This window comes from Esox lucius, chromosome 10, assembly GCF_011004845.1.
Source record: "Esox lucius isolate fEsoLuc1 chromosome 10, fEsoLuc1.pri, whole genome shotgun sequence".
Taxonomy (NCBI): Eukaryota; Metazoa; Chordata; class Actinopteri; order Esociformes; family Esocidae; genus Esox; species Esox lucius.
In genome coordinates, this window is record NC_047578.1 from 9783862 (window position 1) to 9804676 (window position 20815).

At 46.2% G+C, this 20815-nt stretch overlaps 2 protein-coding genes across 2 annotated transcripts; both read left to right on the forward strand.

Moving 5' to 3' along the window:
• Positions 1-272: 272 nt before the first annotated feature.
• sh3bp5a (SH3-domain binding protein 5a (BTK-associated)) lies at positions 273-15512 on the forward strand. The gene is made up of 9 exons (XM_010873315.5): positions 273-1022; positions 3184-3246; positions 6559-6687; positions 11455-11619; positions 11824-11954; positions 13658-13700; positions 13796-14012; positions 14118-14444; positions 14710-15512. Exons 1-9 carry the CDS (start codon positions 945-947, stop codon positions 14838-14840), a joined length of 1284 nt encoding a protein of 427 aa, XP_010871617.2. The 5' UTR covers positions 273-944; the 3' UTR covers positions 14841-15512.
• A 2300-nt stretch (positions 15513-17812) lies between these two features.
• On the forward strand, positions 17813-20684 carry btd (biotinidase). Its single transcript, XM_010873320.3, has 6 exons — positions 17813-18317; positions 18514-18663; positions 18743-18900; positions 19204-19381; positions 19481-20101; positions 20333-20684. Exons 1-6 carry the CDS (start codon positions 18078-18080, stop codon positions 20597-20599), a joined length of 1614 nt encoding a protein of 537 aa, XP_010871622.2. The 5' UTR covers positions 17813-18077; the 3' UTR covers positions 20600-20684.
• Positions 20685-20815: the final 131 nt, after the last annotated feature.

Here is a 20815-nt window from a genome sequence, read left to right on the forward strand (position 1 = left end):
GTACTGTACAAAAAATAAAATAAAAAATCATTGAGTTCTAATCGTAAAAGTAAGACTTTAACCCTTAACCTAACCCAAACCTTAATCTCAATAACCTGTTATGACTAAACGTAACTATTAATGCCTACACTCTAACCCTAATTATAAGCCTATTTCTAAACTTAGTATCAAGCCTAAAATCAGCGTAATTTGTGACCGGACCAAAAAAATAATAATTTAAATAGTTTGTAACTCAAACTGGTCCTCACTTTGTTAGCAACACATACACACTCAGGAAGCAATCTCATTTGCGTGAACGAGACGGAGATATTTGTCAGTCGGATTCCCTCCCCCGATACCATACTTTAATTATAGACAACTATCAGCCCTGCTGTTGTTCTTCAATAATACCTATGAAGTGCTAATAAGTGGCTTATAAACAGTATTACATGTTTAACCTGAGCTTGACTATACATTAGGCATTTGTATGTATTAGGAATTCTGTTCTTGACTTAGATTAGTCTGTTGTTTCTGAGCCCCTTGCACTACTTCTGCATTTCTCCTAGTGGTCAGAAGGGGGCGCAGTAAACACAATTCCCATGTCATCCCACGTCTCATTTCACAGCGCTCTCTCCCCCGCTCCTTAGCTTTCTCTTACCCACCCATACTCACGCACACAGCGACTGTGCCTTTCAGGAAAGGTATTTTGTGTCTGTACGATTAATTCCAGCGGTGACCAACCAACAGACCCATTTTCCTGTCTCTCCGTTTCTCTGTATCTGACGTTTGCAGTACAAGCGCACGGTTGTCGCTATAATGGGTTACATTATAACGGAATACTATTGAGTCTTCTCCGTTCTCCGCGTGCAGACATAGTCCACAGACCAACTGAAATCTAAGTATTTTTCTGTGGATCGCGTTTCATACCGAGTTCCCTGGTTGTGAGCCCCTCATCCCGCGAAACAATGGAGAAGTTGGAGAAGGGAAACAAATCAGAGGAAGATTGTGTATCTCTAGAGGAGGAAGTTGACCCACGGATTCAGGTACAGATCAGCCTATTATATTTGTGTATGTGCGTGTTTGTATGTATGTGTGTATATATATATATATATATATATATATATATATATATATATATATATATATATATATATATATATATATATATATATACATACATACAAACATACACATTATATGTATATATATATATATATATATATATATATATATATATATATATATAATGATGTGATATAATGATATATATATATATATATAATGTGTATATATATATATATATATATATATATATATATATATATATATATAATGTGTATGTATATATATAATATGTATGTATGTGTGTGTGTGTTTATATATGTGTGTTTATATATGGGTGATATATACACGCATTTCCATTTAGAGACCAGTAGAGAGCTGCTTCAGTCCCTGCGTGACAGTGAAGTGGAAAAATACCTTAAACCCTGATTGTGTAATAAAACCGTGAATGTTATGATATCTTGAACGTTATGATATCTGGAACGTTATGTGTTTGGAGGATGTGCGTAAGTGAACCCAATGTGTATAATAGAAAAACAGAGTAGAAGTATTCTGAGAACGGCCTTCATCTAAATAATGTGTTTTTTTATTAAGAGTTTTGTGAAAGCCCTTGGGTGATTCAGTGCAGAATCAAAGGCAGCATCTAACCACCAATAAATGTTTACAGACTCATACAAAGAAAATGTTAAGAAACGCACATTTTTATATTGAACACACTTCTGGGGCAGTACATTTAAATATAATGTCATTGCAATATACTTGCAGATATACTTCATTAGCTCGTCAACTCTTTTCTGTATTGCGATTTCAACCTGGAAAAAAGAGTAAAAACCAACTTACCTTTAATGACAAGGAAAGCAAGTTGAATTAAATAATTGTAATGCTTTCAAGATTCTGGTTTTTCCCTAATTTATTTAGTGCATTTAAAAATATATATTTTGGCATTTTATGCTTTTATTGATATAGAGCAAGTTTTAAGCTTACAGAGGAGAGCACATTCAAACAGCAATGACCTGGAATCAAACCCACACCGCAACGGACTCTGTGCACTGAATGCAATGGCCCAGACTGCTATGCCACCCCAGGATTTAAAGCTCCATGATAGTGTTAGAGAGAGGAAAGACACTGGAAGGGAGGGCTTCTATTTCAGCAGTCAGCAGAGTTGAAAACACCAAATTAGTGTTTTTAACCTTTTCTGGTAGCAGTCCCAGTCACTGGCACCAAGGTTGTGCAAAACAGTTGATTGAGGGGTGTCACCACACACTGTGTCATGGTTCAAAACAGCTTAGGATTGTTGTGTTTCAGTAAGCAAAGTCAGGGTTTCTTCTTCTTCGCTTTAGCCTCAGAAGCCATGTTTTGGATTTTACAAAGCACTTCATTTTAAGAGTGTGTGATAATAACTAGCACTGCCTGTCACAGGGCTAAGAAACAGAGTGTGTGATAATGACTAGCACTGCCTGTCACAGGGCTAAGAAACAGAGTGTGTGATAATGACTAGCACTGCCTGTCACAGGGCTAAGAAACAGAGTGTGTGATAATGACTAGCACTGCCTGTCACAGGGCTAAGAAACAGAGTGTGTGATAATGATTAGCACTGCCTGTCACAGGGCTAAGAAACAGAGTGTGTGATAATGACTAGCACTGCCTGTCACAGGGCTAAGAAACAGAGTGTGTGATAATGACTAGCACTGCCTGTCACAGGGCTAAGAAACAGAGTGTGTGATAATGATTAGCATTGACTGTCACAGGGCTCAGAAACTGCAATGTGCCTGTATGTGTGTTTGTGGATGAGTGCACGTGTGTGGTGAGGTTTCACTATGGTTTTAAGGAAATTCCACTGGTTGTGACACACACACACACACACACACACACACACACACACACAGTGTGAATATTAAAGCCCTCTTTAGATGTGTCAGGGTCTGGCTGATATCATGACAGATGAGTTAATGCTCCCATTTTCTTTCCATTAAATTCCTTTTTTTTCCCCCCACACATTTCATTTCTATTCTCCTCGTTCCTTTTGCCTTATTCTGTCTCCTTTCCTCTATTTCCCTCTATCCTCACTCCCTCCATTTTCTCTGGGCTGCTTTTCTTTCCTTCCCTCATCCTCCTTGTCTCCTGTCTGCTGCATATAAACAGGGGGAGTTGGAGAAGTTGAACCAGTCTACTGATGACATCAACCGCTGGGAATCAGAGCTTGAGGTAGGCCTGTGTGTGTGTGATAGACCTCTCGCCTCCTAGAGGACACATTATCTGTGTGATGTGTGTCAGTGTTTTCCTGGATGGAAACCCTGGTAAAAAAAACCAAAAGGCACATTCTCATTTTGCTCAATCCTCCTCATCCCTCCTCCATACATATTATAATGAAAGAAACACACTAATGTATATACTGCTAAATTGAGGGGTTGTTATGGATAGAATATTTTTTTTTAAATCTTATTGGTTTGGACAGACACAACTCTTGATTTGTAATTTTTTTTAAAGAATCTATCATTCCCCCCAGTTTCAATGAAGAACCCTAAAGGATCCTAAAGAACCTTTTGTTTTAGATAATATTTGTTTTATAATTTAGTCCAGTAAAAGAGTGACGGCCAGGGAGAGAAGTGTGAGCTTGATGAGGTGTTTGTCAAGTTGTTCACATTGTGAACCGGATGTGACCTCTGACCTCCTGTCTCCAGGCCCCCATAGGCCAGACATAGGCACAGTGAAACCTAGGAATACATTGGGTCAGGACTTGAGATTTTGAATTAAGGCACTGGCTTGAAGGAAACCCATGAAAGAAAAAAACTATTTTCAACTTCAGGAGTTCAGGGGTCAGCATTAAGGCCCTTACCGATGGGCTGAGGTAAGCGACAACTGAACAGCAAGAGAATTCTGCCTACAGTGTGTACTAGTTGAATAGAAGTTCAAGACTGAACCAGAGATCACTAGCCCTTCTGGAATCACGATAAGTAAACCTGTCATGATGGGGACACTGATTGGCCACATACTGGAGGGCATTAAACAACACTGGAGGGAATTAAACAACACTGGAGGGAATTGAACAACACTGGAGGGAATTGAACAACACTGGAGGGAATTAAACAACACTGGAGGGAATTAAACAACACTGGAGGGAATTAAACAACACTGGAGGGAATTAAACAACACTGGAGGGAATTAAACAACACTGGAGGGAGTTAAACAACACTGGAGGGAATTAAACAACACTGGAGGGAGATGCAATAGCCTACTTCACTATCAATGCATATCAGTGCTACAGTCACGTTACCTTGCCGTCACATACAAATATGGAAGCACCTTAAACAGCTGCTTGTTTCGGTGCTCCTCAACATCTAAATCCAAAACAGCAGTCATTAATTTATTCTCCATTTTTGCGCTTGAATATCAATGTTGTCAGTGATTTGATTGGTTTACAAGATGATCACTGTTCATTGGTCGACAGAAGCGGCACCACGTGCCACCCTACTCCAATTGAAAGCCTATGAGACCTTCACTGCGGCCTGTAGGTGTGTAGGTAACTTCCCATGGCAGCAAACAATATGTGTATTTGTTGTAAGCATTCCTCACTGTGTGTCCCAGAAACCTTTACTACATCATAGTGTTGTCACTACGGAAACAATACCTGAAGTGTGACAAAGTCACGGAAACAGGCCTCAATATACTCCCCATCCCGTCTACACACTGTTCTCTGTACCCCCACCCTTTTGGGGACAGGATGCAGGTGTTAGTGACCCCCCCCCCCCCACACACACACACACACACACAACGCACACAACGCACACATATATATATACATAGGTGCTGGTCATAAAATTTGAATATCATCAAAAAGTTGATTTATATCAGTAATTCCATTCAAAAAGTCAAACTTGTATATTATATTCACTCATTGCACACAGACTGATTTCAAATGTTTATTTATTTTAATTGTGATGATTATAACTGACAACTAAAAGAAATCCCAAATTCAGTAACTCAGAACATTTTAATATTACTTAAGACCAATACAAAAAAAAGATTTTTAGAAATGTTGGCCAACTGAGAAGTATGAACATGAAAAGTATGAGCATGTACAGCACTCAATACTTAGTTGGGGCTCCTTTTGTTGGGTCTGGCGTATTGCATCTTCCTCTTCACAATACCCCATAGATTATCTATAGGGTTAAGGTCAGGTGAGTTTGCTGGCCAAATAAGAACAGGGATACCATGGTCCTTAAACCAGGTACTGGTAGCTTTGGCACTGTGTGCAGGTGCCAAGTACTGTTGGAAAATGAAATCTGCATCTCCATAAAGTTGGTCAGCAGCAGGAAGCATGAAGTGCTCTAAAACTTCCTGATAGACGGCTGCGTTGACCTTGGACCTCAGAAAACACAGTGGACCAACACCAGCAGATGACATGGCACCCCAATGTCCTTTTTGTCTTTAGCCCAGGCGAGACGCTTCTGATGCTGTGTCTTGTTCAAGAGTGGCTTAACACAAGGAATGCGACAGCTGAAACCCATGTCTTGCATACTTCTGTGCGTGGTGGTTCTTGAAGCAGTTCTTGAGTCCAGCTGCAGTCCACTCTTTGTGAATCTCCCCCACATTTTTGAACGGGTTTTGTTTCACAATCCTCTCCAGGGTGCGGTTATCCCTATTGCTTGTACACTTTTATTCTACAACATATTTTCCTTCCCTTTGCCTCTCTATTAATGTGCTTGGACACAGAGCTCTGTGAACAGCCAGCCTCTTTAGCAATGACCTTTTGTGTCTTGCCCTCCTTATGCAAGGTGTCAATGGTCATCTTTTGGACAGCTGTCAAGTCAGCAATCTTCCCCATGATTGTGTAGCCTATTGATTTTGAAAATCTTTTATTTAAGGATTGTGATCATATGAAGCCATTTAAAATCACATAGTTGTTTAGCTCCCTTTTAAATCATAATGATAACAGAAATAACCCAAATGGCTCTGATCAAAAGTTTACATGCCCTTGAATGTTTGGCCTTGTTATAGACCCACAAGGTGACACACCTTTAATTGCCAAAATGGCAATTAAAGGTGAATTTCCCACACCGGTGAAATTGAATTGCAATTAGTGTCTGTGTATAAATAATCAATGAATTCTCCAAGGGTATGCAAACGTTTGAGCACAACTGTATGATCAGCTTGTCTGTGTGTGTGTGTCATTCTTGTGTGTGTGTGTCATGCTTGTGTGTGTGTGTGTGTGTCATGCTTGTGTGTTCCTGTGTTTCTTCTGTGCTAGGTTAAGTGCGTTGTGTTGTATTGAGTTAGCAGACACAGTTCTATTGAGAAAAGCAAAAAGCCTGACTATCACTTTTCTGTTTGGGTGGAGGGGGAAAGAGGAGACCGAGAGGTAAAAACCTTTTCCAAAACAAAAGGTTTTGGATGATGAATGGCTGCCGTGTGTGGATCTAACACGTAGCACACAGTAAAATGAAAGGACAGAATGCAATGCATGTAAGATGGAGATATGTTGGTGTTTAACTAACTGCTGTGTGTGTGTGTGTGTAGGACGGTCGCCAACGGTTTCGGGCAGTGCTGGTGGAAGCCACGGTGAAGCTGGATGAGCAGGTGAAGAGGATCGGTCGAGCTGTAGAAGAATCCAAGCCTTACTGGGAGGCCAGGAAAGTGGCCAGACAGGTACACAAATACACACACCAAACACAGCCAAGAAAGTTCAGTGACAGAGTAGTGCCATATCTATTTATAACTCTGTCACATCCCTGAATTCAGATTCAACACACGCAGTGTTACTGACCAACAAAGGGGACTCAAGGTGATGGAGAACAGGGGGGTGGAGTCCACGGTGGTTGTGTTTAATCTTTACTTTATGGAAGTCGGTAGAGGGAGACCAAATGCCATTCAGGGGTATTGTGGATATTTTGGGACAGGTCCTCTCCCCCTCCTGTTGCGGCCACCTCCTAGAGCTGCTCTGATTGGCTGCTGACAGGTATTGAGACGTCCTAGGGGGCTCGTCGCTGACCCCTGGCAGTAGCCTATGGGTGAGCAGTGTTTCAGTCATTCAACATATGAATGGCATGTTTGTATGTCCGCCAAAAAAACTTGCCAACCTCTCTGTGTTAACGGGGAAGGGTTGGGCTACAGGGGGAACCGAGCAGGCCTCTCTGTGTTATATGGGAAGGGTTGGGCTACAGGGGGAACCGAGTAGGCCTTTCTGTGTTATATGGCAAGGGTTGGGCTACAGGGGGAACCGAGCAGGCCTCTCTGCGTTATATGGGAAGGGTTGGGCTACAGGGGGAACCCAGCAGGCCTCTCTGTGTTATATGGGAAGGGTTGGGCTACAGGGGGAACCGAGCAGGCCTCTCTGTGTTATATGGGAAGGGTTGGGCTACAGGGGGAACCGAGCAGGTCTCTCTGTGTTATATGGGAAGGGTTGGGCTACAGGGGGAACCCAGCAGGCCTCTCTGTGTTATATGGGAAGGGTTGGGCTACAGGGGGAATCCAGCAGGCCTCTCTGTGTTATATGGGAAGGGTTGGGCTACAGGGGGAACCCAGCAGGCGTCTCTGTGTTATATGGGAAGGGTTGGGCTACAGGGGGAACCCAGCAGGCGTCTCTGTGTTATATGGGAAGGGTTGGGCTACAGGGGGAACCCAGCAGGCGTCTCTGTGTTATATGGGAAGGGTTGGGCTACAGGGGGAACCCAGCAGGCGTCTCTGTGTTAAATGGGAAGGGTTGGGCTACAGGGGGAACCCAGCAGGCCTCTCTGTGTTAACAGGGAAGGGTTGGGCTACAGGGGGAACCGAGCAGGCCTCTCTGTGTTATATGGCAAGGGTTGGGCTACAGGGGGAACCGAGCAGGCCTCTCTGTGTTATATGGCCGCTTCGGGAAGGAAGGAAGCATCTGGATTAGTGAATAGAGTAGCGAGTGGGTTCAGATATGATGACACACATTCATGCAAGGTCTTCACAAGCTCCTAAACACACACACACACACAAAGACAATGACTGGCGTTGTATGCATTGTTATGTGTGTGTGTGTGCGCGCGTGTGCGTGAGAGAAGGGGGAGTGACGTAAATAGGACACAGCCCTTGGTAGCAAGCAGCCCTTGCTGAGCCTTGGGGATCAAACCTTCCAATGTTTAGTCATGAATCATGTCTGAATATCTGATGGGACCTCTATTCTGATCCAACACTTACAGAGTCCCTTTGTGTCACCTTCATCCCCATTCGGCTCAGTTGGCAGGAGCCTGGTGCCTGCGACACCAAGGTCGTGGGTCCCATAGGGATCCCATACTGAAAGATACATGTGCTCACTGTACTTGGGTCCCCCCCCCCACCACCTACGGCCCCTTTAACCACTTCCCGGAGCACGCCCGTATGCCTGACGCCAGGCCCCCCCAAAGCCAATTCACTCACAGCCTCCCCCCTGACATTCCAATGCGGAGACAGAGGGGAAAGGACAGGGGTGGAAAGTTCAGGAGGCTTTTAAGGAAGCTGTCTGTGTTTCTCTCTCTCTCTAAGTTACGTGTAAATTAAAATGCCTTTGTTCGCATGGGAAACATTTGTTAGCTGCTCTGATTGCACATTGTGGCAACGTATATGGAAGTTAATACATTTCTGTGCGTCTGTATGATCTGAGGGGACAATTGCTCTGTTTCCACCTTATTTTCTGGGCAGTGTGCACATTGCCAGTTTTCTCAAGGCTCGGGTCCGCCTGTGGTGGCCTCTTGAAAGCATGGTCATGTTCATGGAGCCTGTACGTTGTCAAGGTTTTTCTTCGGGTCAGTACTCATAGTTTAGTTAGAGGTGCAGTTTGGTTGATTCTTTCTAATAGTTGTCTTTTAGTTTTTTTCTCGTGTTTCAGTAGGATTTCTACTGCTGTCTTGGCGCTCTGTTTAGGTTTGAGAACGGAGCTCAGAGAACAGCTGTCTCAGGATGCTCTTCTCTAGGTTCATCTTTATGTAGATCAGGACTTTGTTATGAAGGGTCTGAGAACTGCTTTCCTTTAGCTGGGCGTTTACTTGAACAGCTGCATTTTGTTTTATGATATTCTTGATAGCATTACAAGGTCCTTCTTGCCTTGTGTCAATTTCTCAGTAGCCCCGCCCACTCGCCTTTCTCCCAGCATGAAAGAGGGAGGGTCTAGCAAGTGAACTGTTATCTGTATGTTGTGACGGAGTGACCTATATGCTAAGTGTGTGCTCTTCCAGATGACGCGAAGGACAGTTAGTTGTGTGACGCACACACTCACGCACACTTCCTGGGGCAAGAACCCCATAGTTCCTGGCCCCATCCTGTGCCTGTGCCCGGGAGATACAGTACACACACGCGTTCTGGCATGTTTCGTACTTGATTTGTATGGAGAGTCCCTGGAGAGTTTTCAGCTTATCGACATAGGCAGTGATATAGTTCCTCTAACCTAAACCTGGTAACCAGGTTGTTCAGCTGATTACATGGAAGGGAGGTAGAGAGGGGGCTGAGATAAGAACCAGACCCCCCCCCCGGGTAGAGAGGGGGCTGAGATAAGAACCAGACCCCCCCCCCCCCCCGGGCAGAGAGGGTCCTCATGCTCCCCTCAGCTATTTGTTTGGATAACCTTTGTCCTCTGCCCTCTCACTGTATTTCCCCGGCTACCCAAACTCCGTACTCTCGGCAAACTCCACGGACACCCTGGTCGCAAAAAACAACAGATCATCTGATTGGTACCAGAAACCGATGGGTTGGCTCCGATTCGTCTGAGAAACCGCTGGGTTGAGTCTGATTGGTCTGAAAAACCGATGGGTTGGGCCAGTGCCAGAACCCTGGTGGGTAATAAAACATTTTGAAAATGCATCATTTACTTTGATAATTTGATTGGTTAGAGATTTACAATGTTTGACCACACTCCTCATGTCCTCCTGTTGATGTCATGGCAATGTAATACGTTTCAGACTAAAATGTACAGCAAACGATAGTGAACTGCTCAAACATAGTAAAACAATAGTATATATCTGTAGTATACGAGGGAGCATGACTTGCTAATAGGAATGTATGAACCAGAGAGTTGGACTGGGTCTAGATGGGAGTGTATGAACCAAGCAGTTGGACTGGGTCTACATGGGAGTGTATGAACCAAGCAGTTGGACTGGGTCTAGATGGGAGTGTATGAACCAGAGAGTTGGACTGGGTCTAGATGGGAGTGTATAAACCAGAGAGTTGGACTGGGTCTACATGGGAGTGTATGAACCAGAGAGTTGGACTGGGTCTACATGGGAGTGTATGAACCAAGCAGTTGGACTGGGTCTAGATGGGAGTGTATGAACCAGAGAGTTGGACTGGGTCTAGATGGGAGTGTATGAACCAGAGAGTTGGACTGGGTCTACATGGGAGTGTATGAACCAGAGAGTTGGACTGGGTCTAGATGGGAGTGTATGAACCAGAGAGTTGGACTGGGTCTACATGGGTGTGTATGAACCAGAGAGTTGGACTGGGTCTACATGGGAGTGTATGAACCAGAGAGTTGGACTGGGTCTAGATGGGAGTGTATGAACCAGAGAGTTGGACTGGGTCTACATGGGTGTGTATGAACCAGAGAGTTGGACTGGGTCTACATGGGAGTGTATGAACCAGACAGTTGGACTGGGTTTATATGGGAGTGTATGAACCAGAGAGTTGGACTGGGTCTACATGGGTGTGTATGAACCAGAGAGTTGGACTGGGTCTACATGGGAGTGTATGAACCAGAGAGTTGGACTGGGTCTACATGGGAGTGTATGAACCAGAGAGTTGGACTGGGTTTATATGGGAGTGTATGAACCAGGCAGTTGGAGTGGTTCTACATTGGAGTGAATGAACCAGAGAGTTGGACTGGGTCTAGATCTTGGGTGTCAGAACCTGTGTCTGTCTCCAAAGGACATTGTTCAGTGTGACTTGTCTAGTGACTATGAGACAGTCGGCAACCCAGAGACGCATGAGAGACCACGTGAAGAGCACAGAGGAGAGTGTGTGTTCTAGGTGGGTTGGTTCTAATTAATGCTAAAATGCCTGTCTCATTCCCTCCTCTCTCCTGCCCACGCCCCCCCCCACCTACCCTGGTGTTCATCAAAGCCTCCTGTTGTTGTGTCGTTGAGGCTGTCAGAAAGGAACACACAGAGAGATGGGGAGAAGCAGAGGCTTGGAGTGTGTGATGAGAATCAGTTTGAACATGAGAATCACTCCCCCCCCGTCTCCCCTTCAACGTGTGTCTGTGTGTGTGTATGTGTGTATGTAGATATTCAAATTGCAGTAGCAGCAGCAGTCACGCTGCAGAATTCACAGCATTATCACAAGTACTCAGTCTCCCAGAAACCCCTCCTGACCCTCTTTCCAGCCTCCCCCTCATCTTCCCTGTTGCCAGTCAGAGAGAAAGTTTCCCCCGTGAATAAAACATTCAGGTCTTCGTTTGAACGTGAAAGCATTCCCTCCCAGGCTCAGCTGGATGCCCAGAAGGCGACGGGGGAGTTCCAGCGTGCGGTGGAGGTCCTCAGGGCAGCTAAGGAGACCATCGCCCTGGCGGAGGAGAGGCTCCTGGAGGACGACAGCAGACAGTTCGACTCGGCCTGGCAGGAGATGCTCAACCACGCCACCAACAGGGTATCCGCGGCGTTCTGCGCAACTTTCCATTCTGCGTGTGACAACGTTAATTTGGGAAAACTCTTGGACTCGGAAGCCACATTGCCCTAACTGGCTGGGTTTATTGGCTGAGCTGGATTAGACATTTAGTTGTAGTCTCTTAGAAGTGATAGGTTATATCTTGCTTCCCTTAAACTGACTCTTCCACCCTATTGGCTGTTGCAGGTGATGGAGGCTGAGACGACGAGGACTCGTAGCGAAATGGAGCACAGAAAAACAGCAAACCACTATAATGCCTGCATTAGTCATATGAGGCAGCTGGAGAAGAAACTCAAGCGCACCATCAACAAGTCAAGGTTTGTCTCTGTTTTACTATCTGTTTTGGCCTCTGTGTTTTATGGGAAGGGTTGGGCTACAGGGGGAACCCAGCAGGCCTCTCTGTGTTATATGGGAAGGGTTGGGCTACAGGGGGAACCCAGCAGGCCTCTCTGTGTTATATGGGAAGGGTTGGGCTACAGGGGGAACCCAGCAGGCCTCTCTGTGTTATATGGGAAGGGTTGGGCTACAGGGGGAACCCAGCAGGCCTCTCTGTGTTATATGGGAAGGGTTGGGCTACAGGGGGAACCGAGCAGGCCTCTCTGTGTTATATGGGAAGGGTTGGGCTACAGGGGGAACCCAGCAGGCCTCTCTGTGTTATATGGCAAGGGTTGGGCTACAGGGGGAACCCAGCAGGCCCCTCTGTGTCAGGGGTACAGTTACGGTTCTGGTTAGAAGTAAGGTGAAATCGGAAAACCTTTTCAGAGCGCCCACGCAAGGAAAATAAATGTTATAATCACGGCCTAAAAATCGAATCATCGTTACACTGAATGGAAGCTCTCTTGCTTTTCCAAAGGACAAGCGTTTCTACCGCCAGCTTGGGTGTCAGCCTGTCTTTTTGGGGCGGGTGTACTTGCCCTGCCAAGCATTGTCGCTTAGAGCCGTCATGGTAACGTGTCTTACTAGAATGCACCTGGTGCCCTCCGTGCGTTCTGTCACCGACAGTGGGTTAGAACCTACTGAGGATCCGTACCCCCTGTGACCGGGTTCCACGTATACGCAGATCAGGGTTTCCGTTAAGCCAACAGTTCCTTCGCCGGCGTTCTCATGCCAGCCGTGGCTAGCCCAGTGAATTGTGGGGGATTACCTTGGCGCCCGACAACCAAGGTGGCCTGCCGTGGCAGATGTTGGGGCTGGGGTTGGCTGGGCTTCACCTCACACGTTTCTGAGGTTTCATTACCTCCATAGTGTGCTGCTGGCTGGGAGAGGACAGGTCCAGTAGGTAGCCTTTTTATTCAGTGTTGGCTGTTTGTTTTTGGGCCCCTTTGTTAATTGTGCCTGGGCATCGTGGGGCGTATGTCCACATGATGGGTTGATATGAAACTTATAGTTAGGTTATGAGATAATGACTATCAACCCGGTTCCCTGAAGGAGGCTCGAGGGAAGACATTGTGAAACGCAGGGCTTACTGTCGTGCTTGAGCCCTGGGCTGTTTTCACGATGAGTTAGTCTGTGCAACTCTGACGTGTCTTACCGCATTCCATTCCTTTGGGGAACCAGGGTTTATGGGCATAACCTAAAGTTCGGGTTCTCTTACTGTAATTGACTCTTACTGAGAAGAGAGAGAACTCAGTCACCCCTGTTTTTAGCCCCTGGTTGCTGAAATGTGTGTATGATGTCATCCAGATGTTGGCTGAGTAGGCCTGGGCCGTGGCGTTCATGTGTGTGCTAGTACATTTCATTTGGGAGGCGTTTGTTTATGTGTGTCTGAGTGTGTATGTGATTTGGTGGAGTGATTGTGTGTGTGTGTGTGTGTGTAACTCTTGGAGGTGGACTGTTATTTTTCCAGCAGTTCATGGTTGCTATGATGATTTAACAGCGCACTGCCAGAAAAACTTTAATCTCTCCCACCATTTCTCTCTCCCTCTTTCTCTCGCTTTCGTTTTCCCTCGCTTTCTCTTTCCCTCCCTTTCTTTCTTCTTTCTCTCTAACTCTTTCTCTCTCTTGCCTCCCCCAACTACAGGCCATATTTTGAGCTGAAGGCTAAATATTATCTACAACTTGAGGTATGTGGATTGTTCTTGGTTCATATTACATACTCCTAGTGGGCACAATATTTTCTACCAGAAAGTGTGTGTAACACTGTCCTTTACTCTCTCAGCAACTAAAACGCCACATAGACGAGCGCCAGGCGAAGCTGACCGTTGCCAAGGCTGACTACCGCACAGCGCTGCGTAACCTGGAGACCATCTCAGAGGAGATCCATGCACGGCGACGCTGTGTTACCATGGGAACCAGAGGGAGGGGCGTCGGGTCTGAGGTAGATGGAGGCCACGAGGACATTACCAACTTCAAGATGGAGTCAGACGGACTGTCCAGTGAGTGACGCACACACACACACCCAAATACGCTTAACACTATGAATGTTCCTTGGACCTGTGCGCTTACCTGCTTGTGCGCGCGCATGTGTGTGTGTTTTCCAGTGGCGTCTGTGACGTTTGATGATGATGGCGGTACCAGTGGGGGGTCGGAGGAAGAAACAGGAACACACTCCACGTCCGCTCCCGTTGACATGCCGTCCTCCTCCCTCCACCCTAACCCCTCCTGCTTCTCCTCCCCCTCTGCCGACCTCTCCTCCTCTCCCTCCCTCCTCCCTGCGTCCTGTCCTGGCACCACGGAAAGAGCCAGGTCAGGCGGCTGGCTCAGCCCAGAGGGGAGGTGTGGTTCTGGGCCTGACTCTCCTCTCCTCGGTGCCCGCTCCCAGTGTAGCGGAGCCTCGTCTCCAGACCTAGACTCTGAACAGGAAAGAGGTGTGTCTGTGTCTTCCAGTCACTTTGTGCCTTTGATTGTGGTAATTATTTGAATTATTGTTTGGCTATTATTCAAAGGGTTATATCATAGACAACAAGCATCACCTTTTCTGTGTGTGCGTGTGGAACTCTTGGAGGTGGACTGTTATTTGTCCAGCAGTTCATGGTGGCTGTGATGATTTACCAGTGCCCTGCCAGAACAACTTTAATCTGTCCCTCCATTTCCCCTCCCTCTTTCTCTTTATTTGTGTGTTTGTTTGTTTAGGAGACAGGGCGGAGGGTGCAGAGCATAAACTGGAGGCAGGTTTGCGTAAACTGACCCTGACGAAAACACATCCACTGCATCCTGGGAATGATGACCAAAGTGGTCTCCAGCCACACCCCTTTGGCTCATAGACCCACCCCAACCCTGACCAACAGCACGAACAGAACGAACAGGCGACTTCAGCTCCAAACAATGACTCATAACCTTTAACCCTGAGCGTTGACATGAAGTTCAGTCTGGACTTCATACAGCAACACTGTTTTGTTCCCTCCAGAGGATAATTGGACAACCCTCTCTATGTACATAAAGCAATAAGGACATGGAACGTACAGAGCCATTTTAGAACTTGCCCAGAACTGAACTGGGAAAACCTTGGTGGGGAAAATAACATGATCTGGTCATAGCCAGGTGAGCCTAAACCTTAAAACCCTCTGAAAAAAGGGTGTGAAAGAAACCTCACTGTGGCTGATTCCTGAGTATCTACTCAAAGGTTGTCTTTACACAGTCCTCACCATGGATTAACATAGTCCATTGGTGTAAACTGGAGGGGGTTTAGTTGACTGTTGGAATGACCCTGCACAGGGGACAACAGAAATACAGACAGGCTGTGACATCACGGCTTAAGCCCCGATCCCATAGGGCATGAGAAAAGCAAAGGGTACTGTGTCCTCTGCACACGTGTGCGTGCGTGTGTGCGCCAGAGGAACTGCATGTGGCTCCAGTTTTCTGCTTCACACAGACTGAATGTGATTGTTGTTTGCAAACATGATGCTCTGTGTGTGTGTGTGTGTGTGTGTGTGTGTGTGTGTGTGTGTGTGTGTGTGTGTGTGTGTGTGTGTGTGTGTGTGTGTGTGTGTGTGTGTCGCCATATGTGGGGCTAAAGTTAGGACGATTCTCAGGCCCTAAAAAAAATATTGGAACATTAGGTAAATTATATATGGACCTGTCCTATTTTCTTTTCTTGATGTTGGCAAAAAGTAAACACCCAGAGAGCCTCAGTATTGCGTATAACCCCCCCTTCACATGAAATGGTTCGGTCCTGTCCCCAAACCAGGCACGATGGTACTTGCTAGCAGTGAATTGCGAGTGGGGAGTGCTGGTGGATCATCAGTGATGTCTCAGCTTACTAAAGAAAAATCAGTTTTCCTGAAACGAAAGACAGGAGAGAGAAAAGAAAGGGCGACAGTATGTTACCCAATTTTTCAAAAAGGAAGGCGGGTGTAGCCTGAGTGGTGGAAATTAACTTGTCAGCTTAGTCCAATTGTGAAATAGGCTGCTTTTGCTCCAATAATATAGTTACTTAATATCTACACAGACAATTCTGAGACTTTTCATTCCTCTTTTAGCCAACATTTAATCAATGCAGACAAACGTTTAGCAAGCTATTGATAGTAAATCAGGTGTCCCTGCCCAGGCCAACAGATACAGCTTCAGGCTCAGCAGCCCTGTCTGTCCATCCCCATACCCCTGAACCAGCCCTACTCCCAACTAAAGGAGGTGAGCAGTATTGCGTTGAATGACATGTCAGTTGGCATAATTGCAGGGGGTCTGTGGGATAATTAGGTATTTTTTAAAATATTTTTATTACAATGAAAAAAATAATTGTTCAATCATTTTCAATGATATCAATTCAAACATTCTTTTCCCACCTAAAGACCTCCCCCCATGTGCCCATGGGGGGGGCCCAAAATCCCTGGCGGCGCCCGTGTGTGTGTGTGTGTGTGGTACTTTGAGGACAGTATGTGAGTAGTACTGTATGAGCATAGTAAAGGTTGACTTGTAGGTAGAGAGACATCCTATATTTATACCCTCTCTCGTTCTTACACTATGTATCCCTTGTTCATTAAAACATGTCTCATGTGTTATATTCTTGGTAGTATGTGTGTGTCTGATGGGTTGTTACAAACAGGAACCGGTGCCAAACAGATTTTTTTTTCTTGTAAACCCTCCCCCATCACCAACTTACGTTTGTTTTACTCTTCATGGGGACCAAGAAAATATTCCAGCTAAAAAAGTATTTTCCATAATCCTAACCCACTACCTTAAAACTAACTTTAACCCCAAACTTAAACTTAATCCTAACCCGAAACACCGAACCCGGAGGCAGACCTGACACAAACGTTTTCTTCCTGCTGTCCTCAGTGTTTGAAGTGTTTTCTCATGACTTGTGTTAGAGCTCTGAAACTCACTGCTGACAAAATTAGCTCAACACACTGACACACATTTTAGTGTTCTCTATCATTTTAGGGACAAAACTTGCATTGAGGATTCTACTTCACCCAATCCCTATCTCCAACCTAGCAACCAGCAAACATTTTATTTAAATTTGACACCTAAGCCAGAACCTTTTTTTTTTTTTGTGGTGGTCACATTTTCCTTGTTTTATTTTGATTGTGGAGTTTTTTTGTCCAAGTTAACCCAGCAGGTTAAATGTAATGTAAACCCAGACACTAAAGGTTTTAGTATCCATATGGAGACCCAAAAAAGTTTTCCTATTCAAAATTCGACTTTCCCTAACCCCTAGCTTGTAATATTTACACACCCACACACCAAACAGAATGCTGGGTGTCACACTTACTAGATTGTTTTGAAATCACTGCATAATCACTGATGTGTCATTTTCACCTGGCGTACACCACTGTTGTTCTGGGTGTTCATATGGGCCTCCGCCCCTCAGCAGCTGGGATAATTATTAAGCAACTCTCCTTGAAAGGAGCTCTGTGTACTTCGTTTTCCTGTCGCTCAAATGTCTTTAATTGATTTTAAGCCGGGGTTAATTAACCACGATGATGGTCTTTTGACAGAAAGTTTGGATTTATCCAAAACACAATTGAACGCAAGCAAAACAGTAGTGCTGTTTAGGTTTATTTTACAGACATGCAGTTTTTCCTCTAAACACATAACATCATAAGGTGTTTTTCTGTTTTCACTAGTTTTGAACCTAAGCCAAACATGGACAAAACAAAAAATACTGCATTGTTATACTCGTATTCTACAGAGCTGCTGCCTCCTAGCGGTAATGCATGTGTTCACACAGGAGAACAGACAATCAGAACAACCAATAGGGGTTTGCCAGAGGCTGGAACAATGACCGAGGTATCTTTAATCAACCAACTAGATTGAGCCGACTGCGAGAGTACTGACAACAAACATGAGTTTAGGAATTTCGCAATTGACAATGGAAGAACAACATGTTAGTTTTGTATCCGTTCAATGAATAGCTAGACTTTTGGACAAACTCACCATGTAAGCAGGTGAGATTGGGAAACGTGACAGTATTTGTTTAATGAGTACTGAGAACATTCAATTGAGTGATCTGGACTCGCACTCGGCCCTACGCTGAATCTCCCGTTTCTGGTCAGTCAGCAATGTCCGTCCTTATCCTGGCAGTGGCGGTAGCTGCTCTGCGCCTGTCACAGGCCACATTAACCCGGACCGGGGACGCGACAGATGACATTCCCGGCCCATCCTACGTTGCCGCGATCTACGAGCACAAGGTGATCCTGAACCCGGAACCGCACGTGCCTCTGTCCCGGTCCGATGCGCTCGAGCACATGATGAGGAACCTGGAGGTGTATGAGCGGCAGGCCTTGCGGGCGGCGGAACAGGTAGGTTACATTTGGGAGTCTTGTGTTGTTTCCTTATTTTTTTAAACCACGTCTATGGCCGGAACTAAAGCTGCACAAACTGTTGCTTTCAGGTAGAGTGAACACATTCACGTTGAATGTTGTTAGTCATAAAGCTGACTCCTATTTCCTCTCACCTAACTCCGCTCCACGCCTCCCCTCTGTTCTCTTCCTTCAGGGGGCTCAGATCATAGTATTTCCAGAGGACGGTATCCACGGGTTCAACTTCAGTCGTCTGTCCATATCAGGGTACCTAGAGACCATCCCTGACCCCCTGACTGAGGACTGGAACCCCTGTACAGAACCCCACAGGCACACTTCCACTGAGGTGTGTACACACTCAGCCAAATACACACTCAGAGTTGTCAAATATCAGCATTAACATGTGTTCTGTCGTGTGCTCTCAGGTTCTCCAGAGGTTGAGCTGCATGGCTCGACGTCATCGCCTCTACCTAGTGGCCAACATGGCTAGTGTCCAGCCTTGCCCTCTGAACTCCAGCCTGGACCTTGACCCCGCCTGTCCGCCCGACGGACGTTGGCAGTTCAACACAAATGCAGTCTTCAAGTTGGCAGTTCCATTGTTGTTTCCATTGTTGTTTCAGTTCCATTGTTGTTTCTCACTGGTCAGTCGTGACCAGTGAGAAAACAGGGTTTTGTTTGAGAGCATCAGGGATTCTAGAATATGGGAATTACATTCTATTACATTCGTATTGATCTCCAAAGGCTTTTTAATGCTACACACTTCTGCCATGGATTTATGTTTTTGCTTTATTGTTCCATCCACATCGCACCTTATCATGAACCATTTTCTCAACATGTTAAAATACTTATTTAGTTACTTTGACATGTTGGGCTATATTCACCGCAGGTCCGATGGGTCCTTGGTTGCGCGCTACCACAAACACAATTTGTACTTTGAGAAAGCCTTTGATGCCCCGCCTAGGCTAGAGGTGGTGACCTTCGACACGCCGTTCGCCGGAAAGTTTGGGGTGTTAACCTGCTTCGACATCCTGTTTCATGACCCCGCTGTCAGACTACTGGATCAGGTGCACACGCACACCCCACGTTTCATGGCGGCTCAAAACGAAGTGGTCAAACGTCTGTGTTAACGTGTGTGTCTCCCCCCTGCCCGCCCCGGCCTTCAGGGAGTCCGACAGATGGTCTACCCCACGGCTTGGATGAACCAACTTCCTCTGCTGGCCGCGGTTCAGTTCCAGAGGGCTTTCAGTCTGGGCGCTAACGTGACGCTGCTGGCGGCTAACATCCGGGCGGACAGCTTGGGTATGACCGGCAGTGGCGTCTTCACCCCCGACGCTGCCACCTACCATCACGCCCGTGCCGGGGACCCCGAGGAGGGCAGGCTGCTTGTGGTCAGGGTGCCTGTGCTGGACACGGACTGGCTGGCAACGGAGAACCGGGCGGCGGGGCAGGCGAGAGGAGGAACTGTGGAGGCCGGTTCACCTGTGCCTCCATCTGGCCAAGAGGTGGACTCTGGGTTCTGTCGACTGGGGAGCCAGCAATGCCAGGGCGAACATCTGCCTCATTCCCCCTCTCCCTCGCCGCCCTCCCCTTTTACCACCTCTATGATGTACGATCCGTTCTCCTTCCTGCTGCTCCGCGGGTCAGAGGGCAAGCTGACCGTGTGTGACGGGCCGCTTTGCTGCCACCTGCAGTACCAACGTTCTCCATTGGGTGGCAATGCAGAGCTGTATGCTCTAGGGGCGTTCGCTGGCATTCACACGGTTAATGGACGATACGCTGTACAGGTAGGAACTTCATATATATAAGCACATTACAATTTAAATTTTGGAACTAGTTTCAGGACTCCATCACTATGTGAACTTGCAACATCTGTCAGTATTTGGCTTTTTCCGTTATAAGTATTGTGTAAGTACACAATGCCCCGTCTTTTAAGCATGCACCATCTTATAATAGTCAAGCCTACTCGAGCGACACAAGTCAGGTTTGGCATTAAGGATCGACCCCTCCCCCTCCAGGTGTGCGCATTGGTCCGCTGCTCCGGGTCAGAGGCCAGCTCCTGTGGACAGGAAGTGGAGGAGGCAGAGTCCAGATTGGACTTTGTGTTGGAGGGAAAGTTCAGAACACGTCACGTTTACCCGTCAGTGCTAGGCAGTGGAATGGTCCTAGAACAACCTAACCGGGTTGAGACGACCCCAGATGGTCGGGTGACGATGGCGCACTCTGGAATGACTGTTGGACTGGTGACCGCATGTCTCTACGGCAGAGTGTACGATCAGGACTAGAGCATGTGAATGCGTGTGGGAGAGTACGTGTGAGTAATGATTGTCTTGTTTCTACGTTAGCTAATAAAGGTTCTCCAATCTCTTACTCACTGTGCTATTCATGTTGACTCGGAAATGAAACCCTCTTGTCTGAAACCTAGCTGAATGTTAAATGCAAAATAACTGCACTTTTCCCATAGGATACTTTTATCTACTTCCAATAAGGTCAGTGTTTCT

What these genes read in the sequence shown, in the direction of transcription:
- sh3bp5a (XM_010873315.5), top strand. Translation starts at nt 945, where the DNA reads ATGGAGAAGTTGGAGAAGGGAAACAAATCAGAGGAAGATTGTGTATCT. An exon ending in AAGTTGACCCACGGATTCAG is followed by an intron (nt 1,023 to 3,183) that starts GTACAGATCAGC and finishes GCATATAAACAG; the next exon opens with GGGGAGTTGGAGAAGTTGAA. An exon ending in GCTGGGAATCAGAGCTTGAG is followed by an intron (nt 3,247 to 6,558) that starts GTAGGCCTGTGT and finishes GTGTGTGTGTAG; the next exon opens with GACGGTCGCCAACGGTTTCG.
- btd (XM_010873320.3), top strand. Translation starts at nt 18,078, where the DNA reads ATGTCCGTCCTTATCCTGGCAGTGGCGGTAGCTGCTCTGCGCCTGTCA. An exon ending in CCTTGCGGGCGGCGGAACAG is followed by an intron (nt 18,318 to 18,513) that starts GTAGGTTACATT and finishes CTCTTCCTTCAG; the next exon opens with GGGGCTCAGATCATAGTATT. An exon ending in ATGGACGATACGCTGTACAG is followed by an intron (nt 20,102 to 20,332) that starts GTAGGAACTTCA and finishes CTCCCCCTCCAG; the next exon opens with GTGTGCGCATTGGTCCGCTG.